This window comes from Canis lupus, chromosome 27 (assembly GCF_011100685.1).
Source record: "Canis lupus familiaris isolate Mischka breed German Shepherd chromosome 27, alternate assembly UU_Cfam_GSD_1.0, whole genome shotgun sequence".
NCBI classification, from domain to species: Eukaryota; Metazoa; Chordata; class Mammalia; order Carnivora; family Canidae; genus Canis; species Canis lupus.
Window position 1 is genome coordinate 2,533,790 of NC_049248.1, and position 17,707 is coordinate 2,551,496.

Below are 17,707 nucleotides of genomic sequence, written 5' to 3' on the forward strand. Positions count from 1 at the left end.
CTAATCAAATTTCTCTCTTGACACTGCCTGAGAGCTCACTTCTGGATTCACCTTATTTTTCTCTAACTTCATTTCCCCTTGATTATTAGAATCATGAAAATTGGAACAAAGAATAGAGGACATTTCTTTAAGAGATTCTGAAACTCTCTATCCCTCTAGGGAGGCACTGGTTCCAGAACTACTCACTCAATTCAGATATTGTAAGATTTAGAACTGAGTTGCTGATTATTCATTTCATCCTTTTGGAATATGCTTCCCTTTAACCTCAAAGCTAACTGAATACAATTCTATGAATATAACTTCTTAATTTTATGATAAGTAAAAATAATGTAATGTGAGCTTGAAAAAATTATCTCAAAGATAAAATAATGGTTCTTTTGTATATAAAGATGTTTAAAAACAAGCTTTCTTTGGCCATAAGCTATCTGAAATATGACCTATTCAAAATTTAATTGGTTGTCGGACCTTAACAAGATTGCAGCTAGAGATGAAGTAGCCTTAAATTCACTATTTGAACAATGTATCCCTGGTGAAGTGTAGAGATAGAAAACTAAAGGAGGGCAGCCCCGGTGGCTCAGCGGTTTAGAGCCGCCTGCAGCCCAGGGTGTGATCCTGGAGACCCTGGATCGAGTCCCACGTCAGGCTCCCTGCATGAAGCCTGCTTCTCCCTCTGCCTGTGTCTCTGCCTCTCTCTCCTCTCTGTGTATTCTCATGAATAAATAAATAAAATCTTAAAAAAAAAAAAAAAAGAAAACCAAAGGAATAGGACCCAAATACCAAGTCTTTAAAATATAATCTGCATGTATCCATTTACCTGCATACCAAAATGCTTAAAGTGTAATCAACTAACTATAGGTATTCCCAAATGAATCTGTTTAGTGTTTGGTGACTATATTGACTCTGGCCAGTGTGTGTAAATCACAATACATACAATTTCTTTAAATCAGGGTACTTTGACCCATGAACGATATTATGCTCCAACCTTGTTTCTACATTCACTTTCTATGAACCATTGTGCTGGTGACAAGTTGAAAAGTTGTTCATTGTTGTAGGGAAATCATGTTATACAACACAAAAGTGTATAAATAGGAGAGCCATAGACTTATAAATGTTTCCTCACCTCATTGTAAAATTGAATACAATCACTTGCAGCTATGAGAAAGGTTACACATAGGGGTGTGGTATTTCTAGTATCTGCATCTGCAAATATCTAGAGTAACCCACCTTATTGTATCTTCCTGAAATCAAGGAGATAATATGTAGCATATGTTTGACATAACCTTTTAAAGACATACCTAACACTTAGGTTAAACTCATTTTTATCCCTCCCAAATACACCAAGACCCAAATTCATGAGCTCAATGAAAATAAGTCTGAAAATTTAAAGCCTCTAATTGCCTGCATATACTGACAAGTTTTATTTGAAAATTTCCCACAATTTTCACATAGTTCTATTAATACTTGCCCCAAGAACCAATGACTCAACTCCTTGAAGAGATGTTAGTTGTATGTTATCTAGTGTCAATGCTGGATTCATGGAGACACTAACAAGATTTCCCACCCGAGAGCTGGCAAGAGGGTTTGGCAAAGAAACGAAGGCATCTCATGTAGGAGAAGCATGTATAAGTGTAGTGTGGGAAATACAGACCTGGAATTTCTGCTATAAGCTGTGATTCTGGAAAATAACAGACAGTGGTCAAATATGGGACTAAAATACATGTAGAAGATGTTCAAATCTAAAACTGAACTTAATAAGACTTTTTCTTAATGCTAGCCACTTTGTACGATAACAGCATTCTACTCTGACACTACCTTGATCTGTTTTTTCAAAGAAGCTTCTTTAGAGGTCCAGAAATACATGTAAAATGGTATAAGATTTATACATATTTGGAAAAAATTTCAACAATGTCTCTTTTTCCAATACTAAGTGACTAGAGGGCCTGGGTTCAGTATATATAAAGAACAGAAAGATAGCCTAAGTGGTTTGATACCATTTATTTCAAATTTATATCACACTCAACAGTATTGCATATTGTTTATGGAAACAAATATGTGCTTTTTATTAAAAAGGTACAAATGTAGACTGCAAAATGCACACCAGTTCTGGATAGCGATTGCCACTACAGATGATAAAGGAAAAATGCAATTGAGAAGGTTGAGAAGGAGTACGAGGACTTTATATTTAGCATTAAAAAAACCTCAAACCTTGAAGCAGTTATAACATAGTAATATTTTTTAATTCTGAGTATAAATCTGATGTTACATTAATCTCTATACTTTTTCTGAATGCTTAAAGTATTTCATTAAAAATAAGTTGGTACAACCACACACAAAGAAGAACATATGGACCCATACTGCAACTAAATATATATAATATAAAAAAAAAGGCAAGTATAGGTTTTCTCAATCTTTTGCAAAAACCTTTTGTGATTCCTGAGACATATATATACTTAAGGCTGCTCTCTTAGATAACAACATGGATATAGAATGATAGGAAGCCTGAGATTAAGAAAGCCCAGATAGAACTAGAGATATAGGGTCAGAATTTGTCATGCTCAAGATTTTAGAATAAGCCTAATGCCAAGGCTGATGGGGGCTCATCAGCTACAGTCTTAGTAAAATATTCACTGAAAATAATGAGGACTATCATCTACTATTTATCATCTCTCAAGAGGGTGACACCAGCAGCACATGACACTAATGTATATGCTTGCCTATTATCTATGTACCCACCTAACAAGTCCAATCCAATCAAAACTAATATATCGTCCCCCAAAACAGCTCCAGAGAGTAAAAAATTTGGGGGCAGACTCACAGAACTTAGAAATTAAGAGTCACTGCTATGAATAGTTTCAAGGCAGAGCCTAGAAAGAATTCATCACATTCTGCCATCTAGCTATCCTATAATTACCATTAAGGAATCAACCTATTAAGTTTGATAGGTTGAAAAAAAATCTTAATAGTTCTATGCGTCTACATAATCTTCTATCTTTCAAAAAAGGGATGTTTTTATTAGAGTAAGTGAATGCCAGTTTTGTCAATTTTATACAGCACCAGGAATAAAAACAGTATCAGTTCTTGTTTCCTAAGTGGATTCTTACAGAATTCTACACAATGATAAGACTTTATTTCCCAATTCTATTAGATGTCATAGTATGTTTGTTAGAAAGATTAGGGGCAGAACAGGAATCCTGAGAGTTCTCCCTCTGTGGTTCAGGTATTTGGGGTCTGGCAAGGTTTGAAGGTAGAGAAATCTATCAATACTCTAGGCCCTGTTTGAGCACAAGTGGTGATGGCAGCCACAATAAGACAGGCATACAAGATTCACTTGCACTCGGGATTCTTCTTTGATACAAAGCAAAAATCATGTGTTGGAGAAGGCAAGAAACCCTTCAGTGCCTACAGCCTGACCTTGCTTTGACAAGAAAAGCTATGTGCTGCTGGGGCCAGGGCAAGAAACTCTCATGACCCCTGTTCCTAGGCAAAGATTGGCCACTAAAACAGTAAAAAAAAAATCTATCCTACCTTCTGCATTGACACTAGACAAAGAAATCCATCACCAGAGAAGAGACAGTAAATCCACTATGCCCCCATATTCTGAACTATCTTAAAGCAGAAGTCTTCTGGTACTAGGGAAGAGCAGGGAGTCTTTCTGTAGTCTAGACCTTGCACTAAAGAAGAGGGAGAATTGTCTGTCACTGGGGATGGGGCAGAAACACTGAAACCAGGGCTGCCTAAGACTGAGCCTGGAGCAGAAAAATGAAAAAACCTCCCCTGACCGGACCATGAGTACTGGACTGAGAAACAAAAGCAGTCTGTTACTTGAAGGGAAAGAGCATACAGAAAGAGCCTTCCATGACAAAGGCATGGGGAACCTACTGAAAGCTGAGAACACAGTGGAAAAACAAAAAAATCAGGGATCCCTGGGTGGCGCAGCAGTTTGGCGCCTGCCTTTGGCCCAGGGCACGATCCTGGAGACCCGGGATCGAATCCCACATCGGGCTCCCGGTGCATGGAGCCTGCTTCTCCCTCTGCCTATGTCTCTGCCTCTCTCTCTCTGTGTGTGTGACTATCATAAATTAAAAAAAAAAATCAATACTCTAGAATTTATATTAAAGACATGATAGTGGTGGGACGCCTGGGTGGCTCAGCAGTTGGGTGTCTGTCTTTGGTTTAGGGCGTGATCCCAGGATTTCAGTATATGTGCTGCCGAAGCGAGCACTGTGTTGCCGAAGCGAGCACGATCCCAGGATTTCAGAACTGAGTTCTGCATTGGGCTCCCTGCATAGAGCCTGCTTTTCCCTCATGTCTCTACCTCTCTCTGGGTCTTTCATGAGTAAAATAAATAAAATCTTAAAAAAAAAAAAACAAAACATGATAGTGGTAGCTCACTGGAAAATTTGAAGCCTGTGGTGCACTAAAGGTAACTATAGCAAAAACAAGACTCAAATCCAGCTCAATTACTGACTTATGGAAGAGGAATGCCTATTTCCAGACATAAATATTACTGACCTCAGTTCCAATTGTTCTTTTTTTTTTTTTGTTTTTGTTTTTTTGTTTTTTTTCCAATTGTTCTTTTACATATAATATTTACCATTTAATAAAAAAATTATGAGGCACACAAAAAAACACAAGCGAACTTGAAGACGCTTGAGGATCAATGGAAAACTTGAGGCACACAAAAAAACACAATCAATGGAAAATTATGAGGCACACAAAAAAACACAATCAATGGAAAATTATGAGGCACACAAAAACTTGAGGCACACAAAAAAACACAATCAATGGAAAATTATGAGGCACACAAAAAAACACAAGCGAACTTGAAGACGCTTGAAGATCAATGGAAATTATCCAGAATGATAGTAGGAATCATGAAATATAACATGAAAGATAAAAAAAAACAGACATCCAAAAGATATGGGACAAGATCAAATAATTGAATAAATATGTAGGTGTAGTCATAGAAGAAGAGAGAAAGGGGCAAAAAATATTTGAAGAGATAATAGCCAAGAATTTTCTAAAATTAATGAAAGCCAACAAAACACAGATCCAAGAGATTCAGAGATCCAAACCAGGATTTTAGTCCAAACAGGAAATATAAAGAAAAACACAAGTAGGCAGATTATTTTCAAATGGCTGAAAACAAAAGATAAAAAGAGAATCTTGAAAGTAGTCAGAGAAAAAAGAAACATGACCAAGGAAAAAATATGTACATGAATATAAAAGACTTTTTATCTGAAACTATGGAAGCCAGGTAAAAATATAACAGCATCTCTAAAATATTAAAAAATGAAACAGTCAACCTAGGATTCTATATCCAGAGAAGAGTATCTTTCAAAAAGAAGGCATTATTAGCTTGCAAGGCTGCTATATAAAGTACAACAGACTGGGTGTATTTTGACAACAGAAATGTATTTTCTCACAGTTCTGGAACTTAGAAGTTCAAGATCAAGGTGTTGGCAGGGTTGATTTCTACTGAGGTCTCTCCTTGGCTTTCAGATGACTGCCTTCCTCACATGTTTTTTTTCCTTCTGTGATTACGTACTCCTAGCATCTCTCTGTAGGTTCTAATCTCTTCTTTTATGGACACCAGTTATATTGGATTAGGGCCCACCCTATCAGCCTCATTTTAACTTAATTACCTCGTTGAAGGCTCTATCTGCAAATACAGTCACATTTTGGGAGTTAGGGATTCAATATACAAATTTGGTGGGACATAATTCAGCTTGTAATACCCCACCTCCACTCCCCCAAGATTCCTGTGCTTCTCACATGCAAAACACATTTATTCTCATCCCAACACCCCAAAAGTCTTAACTCATTTCAGCCTCAATTCTAAATTCCAAATCTCATCTAAATCAAATGTGGATGAGACTCAAGGTATGATTCATCCTAAGGCAAAAATTCCTCTCTAGATATGAACCTGTTGAAACCAGACAACTTATCTACTTCTAAAATACAGTAGTAGTAGGACAGTTAGACATTCCTATTCCAGGAGGGGTCATGGGTCTCAAGAAAGTTCAAAACCTTGCAAGGTAAATTCTATTAGATTTTAAGGCTTAAGAATAATCCTCTTTGGCAGGATGCTCTGTCCTCCAGGTCCTCTGGGGTGGCAACTCCACCCCTCTAGCCCTAGGTGATAACCTGGCCTACTGAAACCTAGGAGGTAGCCCTGCCCTGTGGAACCAAGGAGGAAGAAATAGCCTTGCCTGCTAGACCTGTGCCTGGTGCTGGTGGAATATATGCTGTCTTCAAGAAACTTTTTTTTACATATAAAGACCCAGATAGCTTAAAAGCAAATATATGGAAAAAGATATACCACACACACATTAACCTAAAGAAAACTAGAATGGTTATGCGAATGTCAGGCAAAACACATTTCAGAGCATGGAATACCACTAGTTTTCAAGGGAGACATTACATAATAATAAATCAATTCATCAAGAACACATACCAATTGTTAATGTGTATGTACTCAATAACAGAGCTTTAGGATACATAAAGCAAAAAAACAATAAATAATAAAAAAAAGCAAATCTGTAAGTTTAGTTGGTGTGATAGCCAGCCTCTAAAAAGGCAAAGGAAATAAAACAATTCTGTGAAATCTTCTGATATAAGTTTCTGTTTCTATAGGCTGAGCAGTTGCAGATTATAGGGTTATGACTCAGGATGAGTCTGAATGGTTACTAACATCAATAGTAAGCTTATCCAAAGCTACTGAATGGCACTGAGGAAACTGTCTTGGGTTGCCCAATGGATAAATAATCAGCTAAGTATATACTAAACATTCTCTACACATATAATACTGTGCTAGGCACTTAAAAAATACAAGATGGTTCTGGCAGTGAAGAGGCTTCCCTAATTGGAGAAATAAGAATCTCAAATATGAAATACAAACTAATAAACTATGCAGAACTCACCAGAATTCACTTGCTCATTTAAGTTATTGAGAAAGTGGTACTTGTTGATGTGGTGCTAATTTTAAGATGAAAATTTTGTAGTTCAGGTCTTTAACAGACAGGAAGGCTAGAATAGGAAGATGGATATGAAAACAAATATAAGTGTTGTAGTACTACAGAAACCCTAAAGAGGGAGTGGCACATTCTGCCTAGGGTTTCAGGAATGGATACATAGAAGAAATGATGTCTGAGCTGAGCTTAAAAACTCAGATTCCTATTTAGGTATTGCCCAGGGAGACAAGGTAGGGAAGGGCATATTAGGCAGAAGGAACATGAGCAAAAGGGCAGAAGTATAAAAACTGTAGGTATAAAACTAAGTGCTTGAGTATGCTTCAAGGCTTAGATGAGAAGAGATGTGTATTTAATAAATAGGCCAAATGAAAGAAAGCCTTGTAGCATATGATAAGGAGTATGGGATTTATCCAATCTCTCTTCTTCTCTTATTCATTCAACAAACATTTATTTATTTACTTATTTATTTATTTATTTATTTATTTATTTAATTTTTTTAAAAAAAGATTTTATTTATTTATTCATGATAGACACACACAGAGAGAGGCAGAGACACAGGCAGAGGGAGAAGCAGACTCCCTGCAGGGAGCCCAACGTGGGACTCAATCCCGGGACTCCAGGATCATGCCCTGGGCTGAAGGCAGGCGCCAAACAACTGAGCCACCCAGGGATCTCCTCATTCAACAAATATTTATTGAGCAGATACTATATGCTAGGCATTATTCTTGGGACAAGGCTCCTGTCCTGTCCCATGAGGGTGTTACTGGGCGGTGGGGATGGTAGCGGTGAATGGCACTGGACATACACAGTTGGCTAACACAAATGTTAGCTGCAGAGGGCTCTTCATCCCCCAAAACAAATATGTAAACACACTACACACACACACACACACACACACACACACACAAAATCGATGTGCATATTTGGCAATGATTTGGGTCTTACATTTCTTGGGCTTCAAAAAAACTAAGGTAAACCTTGATCGTAATACTTTCACAGACCAATCATTTTGAGTATTAGGGGTCATCTTTCTCAAAAACCTGCACTGTTCCCTTAAATTCTTACTTGCAGTGAGGTAGCAGAAAATTGTTTGGTTTCTCTGCCAATCTTTAGCAGCCAAGGAGAAGCTTATAGAAGGTAGTGTTAGTTGCTGTATTCCTTTATGGATGACCTAAATCTCCTGTTTCTCAGGATTCTCAGGGAAGCCTGCTAAAGACACAACTTCACACACCTCAGGCAGTAACTTCAGTGACTGAGCATATTCTCAATCAAGAAAAAACTTATAGGGGAGATCCCTGGGTGGCTCAGTGGTTTAGCACCTGCCTTTGGCCCAGGGTGTGATCCTGGAGTCCTGGGATCGAGTCCCACATCAGGCTCCCTGCGAGGAGCCTGCTTCTCCCTCTGCCTGTGTCTCTGCCTCTCTCTCTCTGTGTCTCACATAAGTAAATGAATAAAATCTTAAAAAAAAAAAAAAAAAGAAGAAGAAGAAACTTATAACACAGTTCATAAATGTGAACAAAACTCTTTTGATGATTACAATAGCCTGATTGTAACATAATGTATCATGACAAGCCTATTAATGAATTCTTGGTTTCATTCACTTAAAACTTTCAGAAAAATTCCTAGTTTGAAATTTCCTGTTTTGGTCTCAGCCTGGAGATATTTTTTTTCCCTTAGAAAAACTGAGTTAAAAAAAAAAAAAAAAAAAGAAAAACTGAGTTAAGTCCATTTCAGCATATTTGAAAAAGAGAACTAAGCAAAAATACTTTTTCATTTCAAAGACAAGCTGTTATACAAAGAAATAGTTTAATGTCAGTTCAGTTTTGATATAGCAGTATGTCAGTGCTTTAAGAAGCACTGTTCTTCTGTAAAATTTTGAAGTGAAAGTTTTTAAAATTAACTAGGCATGCATTCTGCTTCCAGTGGGCTTTTAGTTGCATTTTCACTATATGGCTATTAATATCCAAAGGAGCTATTAGGAATCCAATTTCATTCTCTTCTTTAGATTCTTCCCTCCTTCAAAAAGAGAGAAGTTAAATTTTCTATGGCAATATGCTAAATTTGAACGGTAGGCCTTATCTTTACTCATCAAATAAGTAGATAACTAAATCAGCTACAATGTCTACTATGAGGCAATATCCATATCATGGAGAAGTAAATACAGCTCTAAGACTCCAGTGTGCATTTCTTGATCTATGGGTTGACATTGCTGTCTTTAACATTATACCATGGAAATGTCTGTATGTAACAAAATTTTCCATCACACATTATGAGGAAACAAACAGTGTTTAACAAACAGCAAGGATTTAACTGGAAAATAGCACATAACTTCAAAATTCTGGAGAATTTTCTAAATTTACAACATGAATGCAATTAAGTCTCTCAGTTGGTATGACCATAGCCTAGGTAGGGATATCATCAACCCCTCTGTAAACTAAGAACAAAAGGAGCTAAGAGTTTATATTTTAAAAACGGTTCTATTTCTCTTTTTCTGTGTTCATTCAATTTTTCTTTTGTTCACTTTCCATGTCTGTTCTCTATAGCTATCCTCATTTCCATTTTTATCTTTCCTTTTTTTCCATAAAGATTTATTTGAAAGAAAGCATGTGCGCACATGCACAAGTGTAAGCATCAGTGGCAGGGGCCAGAGGTAGGTGGAGGCAGCAGGAGAGAGAGAAGGAGACTCTCCACTGAGCAGAAAGCCCAATGTGGGGCTTGATTCCAGGATCCTGAGGTCATGACCTGAGGTGAAGGCAAATGCTTAACTGACTGAGCCACTCAAGTGCCCCAACTCTCTCCTTTCTAAGCAGCCCTTTCTAATAACGGAGCAAGTCACACTGAGGGAAGAATAAAGTGGTACTTCTTGCAAAAGGTTATTTCTATTATCTGTTGAAGAACTGCTCATTGCTAAGAATCTTCAATCTGAACACTGAACTTCCCAAGAGAGCTCCTCTTATACCAATCTAAGTAGCAGCTGAATTTTACCAGTGTCTTGTCAAAAGTTCAAGTGAGAGACAGACCTGTTCCTGGGTCATCTTCTGCAGCTCATTCTCCCAAGCTGCCTGGTCATCGTCCAAGTTATAGGAAGCTGGTGGAGTAAGTCCACGGAGGATCAGGGGGTCTCGGTCATGGCAGAGGGCTGTCAGGTGTCCAATATACAACTTTAATTTGCTTCTATTTTGGTCAAGTTCTAAGAGGGGCTGGATGATCTGAAGTGAAAAAATTGAGGAAAGTCAAGGTCATTCTGAAACAAGAAGTTCAAATATCTTTATGCCTCCCAAGTCAAAGACAACTAAAGCTCCTCTAATCACCATTGACATCTTCAGGATTATAAAGAGATACAGTGCTGAGTGAAGTAAGTCAGTCGGAGAAGGACAAACATTATATGTTCTCATTCATTTGGGGAATATAAATAATAGTGAAAGGGAATATAAGGGAAGGGAGAAGAAATGTGTGGGAAATATCAGAAAGGGAGACAGAACGTAGACTGCTAACTCTGGGAAACGAACTAGAGGTGGTAGAAGGGGAGGAGGGCGGGGGGTGGGAGTGAATGGGTGACGGGCACTGGGGGTTATTCTCTATGTTAGTAAATTGAACACCAATAAAAAATAAATTAAAAAAAATAAAATAAAGAGATACAGTTCCACACACTCGAACATTTGCACTGTCCCACCCAACCACTTCTGTGAGACAGGTAGAGAGTGCTGGCTTAGTCTATCAATGCGAAACTGAGAGTTCCGTATTTAGGCAGGGGATTAAACACAGGACTAACTTGTTTTTAAAGAGATGACATTCCTGATATAGGAAGACTCCAGTTACCTCACAGTTTGTCTTCCCATTTATTTATGAGTGGTTACAAAAAACTGCTAGTGAAATCTGCTCACTGAAATCTGGACAACATATATTTCATGTGTTCCTTCACCTCCTGGAATGGAAGAAAAATTCTGTCTCTGGAGAAAGGGGCATGTTTTTCTTGGCCATGAGATGTGATGAGTGAACTCATTACTAAATCTGCCTCATCCTGGCTTAAGCTCCCCTCATTCATTTCACAGAGCTATCCGATATTCTTTTTAAACAGTGATTAATAAATTCTTATATAACACCAAACACCTGACTCACAGCCAAGGACTCTGAAATTCTCTCAGTTGTAACAATGGTTTGATGTTTTTCTTGAAAAAACAGTCCTGAATTAAAAATTTTTTTGTATTTCCTTTACTCTGGATGAATAACTATCCCTTGACTCCCTTTGGAAGCACATTAAATGACAGATGGCTTCTGCTCCAGAATTTCATCTGACAGCCCTCATGACAACACCCTGGTCAGGTACTTGGTAGTTGGTCAAAGCCTGGTGTACTTAGGAAGAATCCGTCCCAATCTCACATCTCAGAATGCTGAAATGTTAGAGCAGCATCTGCTTGATATATAGCAGCTGTGAGAGCTGTGAAGCCCCATCAAAATGCTGGCAATTCTCACAATGTTCCCAGGGCATACAAGGCAGAGGTCTACACCTACTGCATGTCACTAGGCTGGCATTTTCGATGCACAGGACACCTCTGGCCCACCTCATGAATAAGGAGCTCAATAATCTTCATTTACAGAAACAAGGACTGGCATTACTTTCAAAAGTGACACTGATTTCTCCCTGGCCTTCTCAGAGGCCTGCTCTTGATTCTTTGTGTCTTTCAGAATTCTTGAAATGAACAAAGTTTTATATTTTTCATTATGAAATCAATACATGTTTTATTCTGAAAAATATGGTGAAAAAGTATAAAAGTAGTAAAATAGTAATAAAGTAATAAAATAGGCTATCAGTGCTCCAACAAGACTACCATTTGCAACATTGGTGATTTTCTTGTATGTCTTTTTATAAACTTTTATACATTAGCTTTTAACAATTTGCTTGATACACTGTTTATCTGTTCAGTGCTGTATTATAAATACTATTCCAACATCATGTATTCCTGGAAAACATGGTTTTTAATGGTTGCTTTATAAATATACCACATTTCCTCTTTCTGGTATTATTTCCATGAAATAATTAAGAGAGGGAACAGCCAGGGCTTAATGGCTAAAATAATCTTTAGCTTACTAAAGAGATCAGAGTTCAGAGTTTAGGCCTATTTAATATTACATATGATAGAAATCGAAGCCTGGATATACAAACCAGAGAAAGTAAATCAACTTAGCATTATTTTACTTTTTAAACTCACATACACAATTCTTTAAGATAAAGGTTAAACACTTGGGTGCTGGTGTGGAAGGCTCTTGGGTTTTATAAGAGAACCCTAGTCAGCAGGCTCATGGCACCAGTTTTATCTGACATTTCCTACCAATGATAGACATATTAACACTGTCAATCACAGAAGGAAGGGATTGTTTCAATTAAAGCAGAGGATTTGGAAAGTTGGATGAGTTTTCACAAACATCACCAATCTCTTGAAAAGAGTTGCGTTTTATTTCTTTTTTTTTTAATTTTTATTTATTTATGATAGTCATAGAGAGAGAGAGAGAGAGGCAGAGACACAGGCAGAGGGAGAAGCAGGCTCCATGCACCGGGAGCCCGATGTGGGATTCGATCCCAGGTCTCCAGGATCGCACCCTGGGCCACAGGCAGGCGCCAAACAGCTGCGCCACCCAGGGATCCCTGCATTTTATTTCTGACCACAAATGCATACTCACTGCAGAAAGTTTTGTAAGGAATTCCAAAGCATAATCTTTAAAAGCAGTTTAAAAGCAGTATTTCTTTTTTTTTTTTTTAAACAATTTTATTTATTCATGAGAGGCACAGAGAGAGAGAGGCAGAGACACAGGCAGAGGGAGAAGCAGGCTCCATGCAGGGAGCCCGACTCGGGAACTGATCCCGGGTCTTCAGGATCACGCCCTGGGCTGAAGACAGCGCCAAACTGCTGAGCCACCCGGGCTGCCCTAAAAGCAGTATTTCTTTAAATGCATGCACACTTTGCACTTCAGTAACTAAACTGCCTAGTCATGGTTCTATTACCACACATCCAATCCTTAAGGCCTCCACACAATGCATCCCTATTTCATTTTACTTTTTTTTTTTTTTAAACTTGGCCTTTTCTTTCATAGACACACTGATAACAAATTTGGGGGTGGGAGTTCTCTTTTGGGATTTCCACTTATTCCTATTCTGTGTGTGTGTCTATAGTTGTTATCACATCTGGGCTACAAGGCTGAATAAGCTGGTATCTCAGATAATTAATGTTTGAATGCGAAAACTGGCATAGAAATGACCACAGAGAAAGGGGACAATGTGATAAATGGTAGTATTGGAGAAGTCAAATTTCTTATAAGTAAATGGAATTTAGAAAGACACTACCTCACCACTATATGACTTGAGATGAAAAAATTTTTCGTTTTAGGGATTCCTGGGTGGCTCAGAGGTTTAGTGCCTGCCTTTGGCCCAGGGCGTGATCCTGGAGTCCCGAGATCAAGTCCCGCATCGGGCTCCGGGCATGGAGTCTGCTTCTCCCTCTGCCTGTGTCTCTGCCTCTCTCTCTCTCTCCCTCTATGTCTATCATGAATAAATAAAATCTTAAAAAAAATTTTTTTTTCATTTTAGGTCCTTGCTCTTAAAGATAAATTTCAAGTTGATTTAAATGCATTTCATGCTGAAGTGCTAACTGATTAAAAAACATGAGAGTCAAAACAAAAACAAAAACAAAACCATGAGAGTCTTTTGCACTCTAGAATTTTTCAAAGTCAAAATTAAAAAGTCAAAAAATGATGGAATTTGACATATTTTCCATTGATAAAAATTCATTCCGTTGTAATAGCCCAGATGTCTGTCCTTTCTTTCTATGTTAAAGGAAATCACTTAAAAAAAAAAACAAAAAAACAAAAAGAAAAAAACTCCATAGAGTTTACTATGTGAAAGCATAGGAAACAGCCCAAATAGCATATTCCCAAATCTACCACTAGAAAAAAAAAAGAAAAAAAAAAAAAGGAAAAAAGAAAAAATCACTTTGACCTCTCTGGGACACATTTTAACCATGTCAATCATGTAGGAAATGCCCTTATCTCTTCCTTTTCCCTTCTATCTGACTTGGGCAGGCCACTTAGAAAAGAAATCACATTTCCCACAAGGTGGAACTGCCACTGTCTAATCTCAAGAGGGAAGAGGGACACTTGCCAAGTAGAATGAGGGTGCCTTATAGCATCCATTAATTATGTCTTCTGTCCACATGTAACCTCAATATACTGCCAAGAAGTCTTACCAAAAACTATCAGAAATGTGGTCAGGCCACATTAATTCTATAGTTATGCAGAACAATAGTTATACACCTTTTTTGGAAAAAAGAAATTAAAAAGTGAACTTGTCGAGACAACTTCTGCTTATATAAAATATAATGCCAAATGGCAATATTCCCCCAATCCTATATTTACCAAATTGTTAAGGAAAAGAATTTAAATTGTAAAAAGGAATGAGAGACTTTTTGGTTGACATACAGATAGCTTTGCTTTGTTTCTTCTCGCAAGGATTTATTTGCTTACGTACTAGATTCTCAAACTGACTTCACAGGCCAGCATTTGATGACATATGCTGACAGAGGACAGTGATCTTCTGCAGTGTTTTTTTTAACCTCCTTTCCACTTAAGTGAGATTAGATGGGTAAAGGTTTCTGAGAAGACAGATGAGTTGCTCCTGTATTGTTCGATGTAGATTGTAACTGAAAATTCCAGAGTACTCCATTTCTGCAACCCATTTACCTCTGATATCTAAACATACTTTCTTAGACCATTTGGCTCTTCATACCAAGAGGGAATGTGCGGAGTGAGACTCCTAATTAGTCCAGTATATAGCCTGCTTTTCTCTTCCCACTCTGTTTTCTGTGTCAGACATGTACTCTAAGTATAGGTTAATCTGTTGTAACACATTCTAGGAATTCATTTTGAAAGGAATGGGGTATCTTCACGATAAAGACTGAATGAATAGGTACTGAATATTATTTGGGACTTAGGCATTTGCTCTTGGGTAACTCATATTTTGTTGTTTGGAAGATACCATTTAAAAAAAAATTTGGAAGATACCATTTTTTTAAAAAACTAATATTTATTGATCATTTACTGTGTTCCTGGTAACTTATTTTTAAATTTACTATGATTCTTCTGTAGTTAACTCACTGCCCTTAATTGGCTACAAAATTTTTTTGTTCCTCTTTCTCTCTGCTGCTGAAGCTTTCAGAGGCAGGTTCAAACGTCCACATGTTAACAGCATAAATGCTAGTGGTAGTTTTGATTTCTCACTGGGTTACCATTATACTTCTGTCCCCCAAAGTAGGTACATCAAGAAGTCCCAGAACAAGTAACATATTAACTTCCCAGAGACATTACTCTCTTAATTGAATTCTTGTCCAGAGGCCCAGCAGAGAGCTAATTCTGAAAAGTAAAAAATGAAACAAGAAAATAAAATTCATCAATCTAGTCTCAAAGCCTTTTTCCCCTCAATAACTAAGCTTATCTTCTTGGTCAAAAAAGGACTTCAGCTTCAGAAAGATGAAGGATAGTGTAAGTCTCTTCACAAAGGTTTGGAGCTTTGTATTACGTTTTCACTTAAGTGCAGCTATTCGGTGAAAGGATAGAGTTCTTAAAAAAATATAGTAATCCTCATAAATATTTTTGCTACATTGATTAGATATGCTGCATATCAAATGACATATAGTGAACCTAAAGTTATATAATTCACTTAACTTTTAGTAAATGCCTTTGTGCCGTGCATTTCATATTTGGTTTTAGCGAATTTAAAATAGGTGTGGTTCTAGTATACATTAAAAAAAATCATGAAATAATGGAACAAATGGTTGATTGTATATAAAAATTGAAATGCATTAAATTCATGATTTATTTTTAAGTTTACTTTTGAAGTTTACTTCAGGAAAACACTTAAATTGCTAAATAAACTTGGCCTCGATTGATTTCTTTTTTTTTTTTTTTTTTTTTTTTTTTTTTTTTTTTTTTATTTATTTTTTTTTTTTCCTCGATTGATTTCTTAAAGATTTTATTTATTGCATCAAGATTTTTTTTTTAATTTTTTTTAATTTTTATTTATTTATGATAGTCACAGAGACAGAGAGAGAGAGAGAGAGAGAGAGAGAGGCAGAGACACAGGCAGAGGGAGAAGCAGGCTCCATGCACCGGGAGCCCGATGTGGGATTCGATCTGGGGTCTCCAGGATCGCGCCCTGGGCCAAAGGCAGGCGCCAAACCGCTGCGCCACCCAGGGATCCCTGCATCAAGATTTTATTTATTCATGAGAGACGCAGTGAGAGAGGCAGAGACATAGGCAGAGGGAGAAGCAGGCTCCCTATGGGGAGCCTGATGCCGAACTCAGTCCTAGGAACTCAGGATCACGACTTGAGCCAAAGGCTGACGTTCAACCATTGAGCAACCCAAGTGCCCTGAGATTTTATTTATTTGAGACAGAGAGAGGGGAAGAAAGGGGCGGGGGGAGAGAATGAGCAGGTGGTGAGCAGCAGAGGGAGAGGGAGAAGCAGACTCCTCCCTGAGCAGGGAGCCCGATGCAGGCTCAATCCCACGACCCCTGGGATCATGACTTGAGCTGAAGGTAGATGCTTACCTCACTGAGCCACGCAGACACCCTCTATTTGCCTTGATTTAAAGCTTAGCTTAACTTAGTCTTCATGTAAAAAGTTATAAAATTCAAGTTTTTAAAAAATTTTAATAGTCCCTGAGATCTAACCTCTTTTTTTTTTTTTTTTTTTTTCTTTTGGGAGGCAGAATAAGAATCTTAAGCAGGCCCCACACCCAGCATGGAGTCCACCATGGGGCTTGATCTCATGACCCTGATATCATGACCTCAGCCAAAATCAAGAGTTGGATGCTTAATTGACTGAACCACACAGGCACCCCTGAGTTCCAACTTCTTAATTAACTTTCCTATTTGAAGTCCAAATGGAAGGACATTAATGGATTCTCTAAATATTTTTGGTGTTACAGTCCTTACCCATTTTTAATCCTACCAAATAGAAAAAAAATACATACATTTGAGAATGGCCTCATTTGATACTTCTCCTGCAAGAGGTACACTGAACAAAGATATGCCTACCAGGTCTGCACTCTCAAAATAACCCATAAAAAGTCAAAACTTCATATCACTTTATGAGATAGACCTATATGGCCCCCACCAAAAACCAAACCTTATTGTTAAAATTGAGAATTTGAGGAATTTTAATAGCTTTTGACTTAGTTTTAGAGGACTAGTCATTGAAAATCAATTCTATAGTAGCACAGCTGCTTTTCTTATAGTCAATAAACCTCCAAAATTTCAGGAAAAATTTACACATAACCCAAAATTAAAGGCAAGTAACTTAAAGGCTCCAAATCCTGACCCTCACTTCATAACTATTTTTCACATTTATCTACTATTTTATAGAATGTGACCATCTTACATTTATCTTCCAAGCCAAAAATAAAGATCATGACAAAAGGAAAACAATATAGAATATTCCTTGTGTTAGAAATATTTATTAAGTAACTCAAATATGAATTCTGTAGCAAAGCAGAATCCTTTCTTCAGCCTCCCTTACAGAAGACCTGCTATTATTACGACAGTTAATGAAAAATTTAGACCAGCTCAATTAACATTCTCAGGACTATATCTATATACTGGTGACAAAAATTCTCTCTTTAACCTAACTTTAGTTATGCTTCCCTGAACTCTCTTCTCAACTGCACCTTAAATTTGTGGCTTCT

At 37.5% G+C, this 17,707-nt stretch overlaps 1 protein-coding gene across 17 annotated transcripts in view; it reads right to left on the reverse strand.

The window, feature by feature from the left end:
* ERC1 (ELKS/RAB6-interacting/CAST family member 1) overlaps positions 1–17,707 on the reverse strand; it is a 539,792-nt gene that overhangs the window by 35,242 nt on the left and 486,843 nt on the right. For 9 of the 17 annotated variants that reach the window (XM_038576363.1, XM_038576361.1, XM_038576360.1 and 6 more), the window contains one exon: positions 9,995–10,183. The exons of 1 other annotated variant lie outside the window; for it this stretch is intronic. In XM_038576363.1, the coding sequence (XP_038432291.1) occupies positions 9,995–10,183 (189 nt within the window). Of the gene's footprint in view, positions 1–6,923; positions 7,030–8,791; positions 8,991–9,994; positions 10,184–17,707 lie in introns of those variants that run through there. 7 more of the 17 variants (XM_038576370.1, XM_038576366.1, XM_038576367.1 and 4 more) reach the window with 4 other exon arrangements.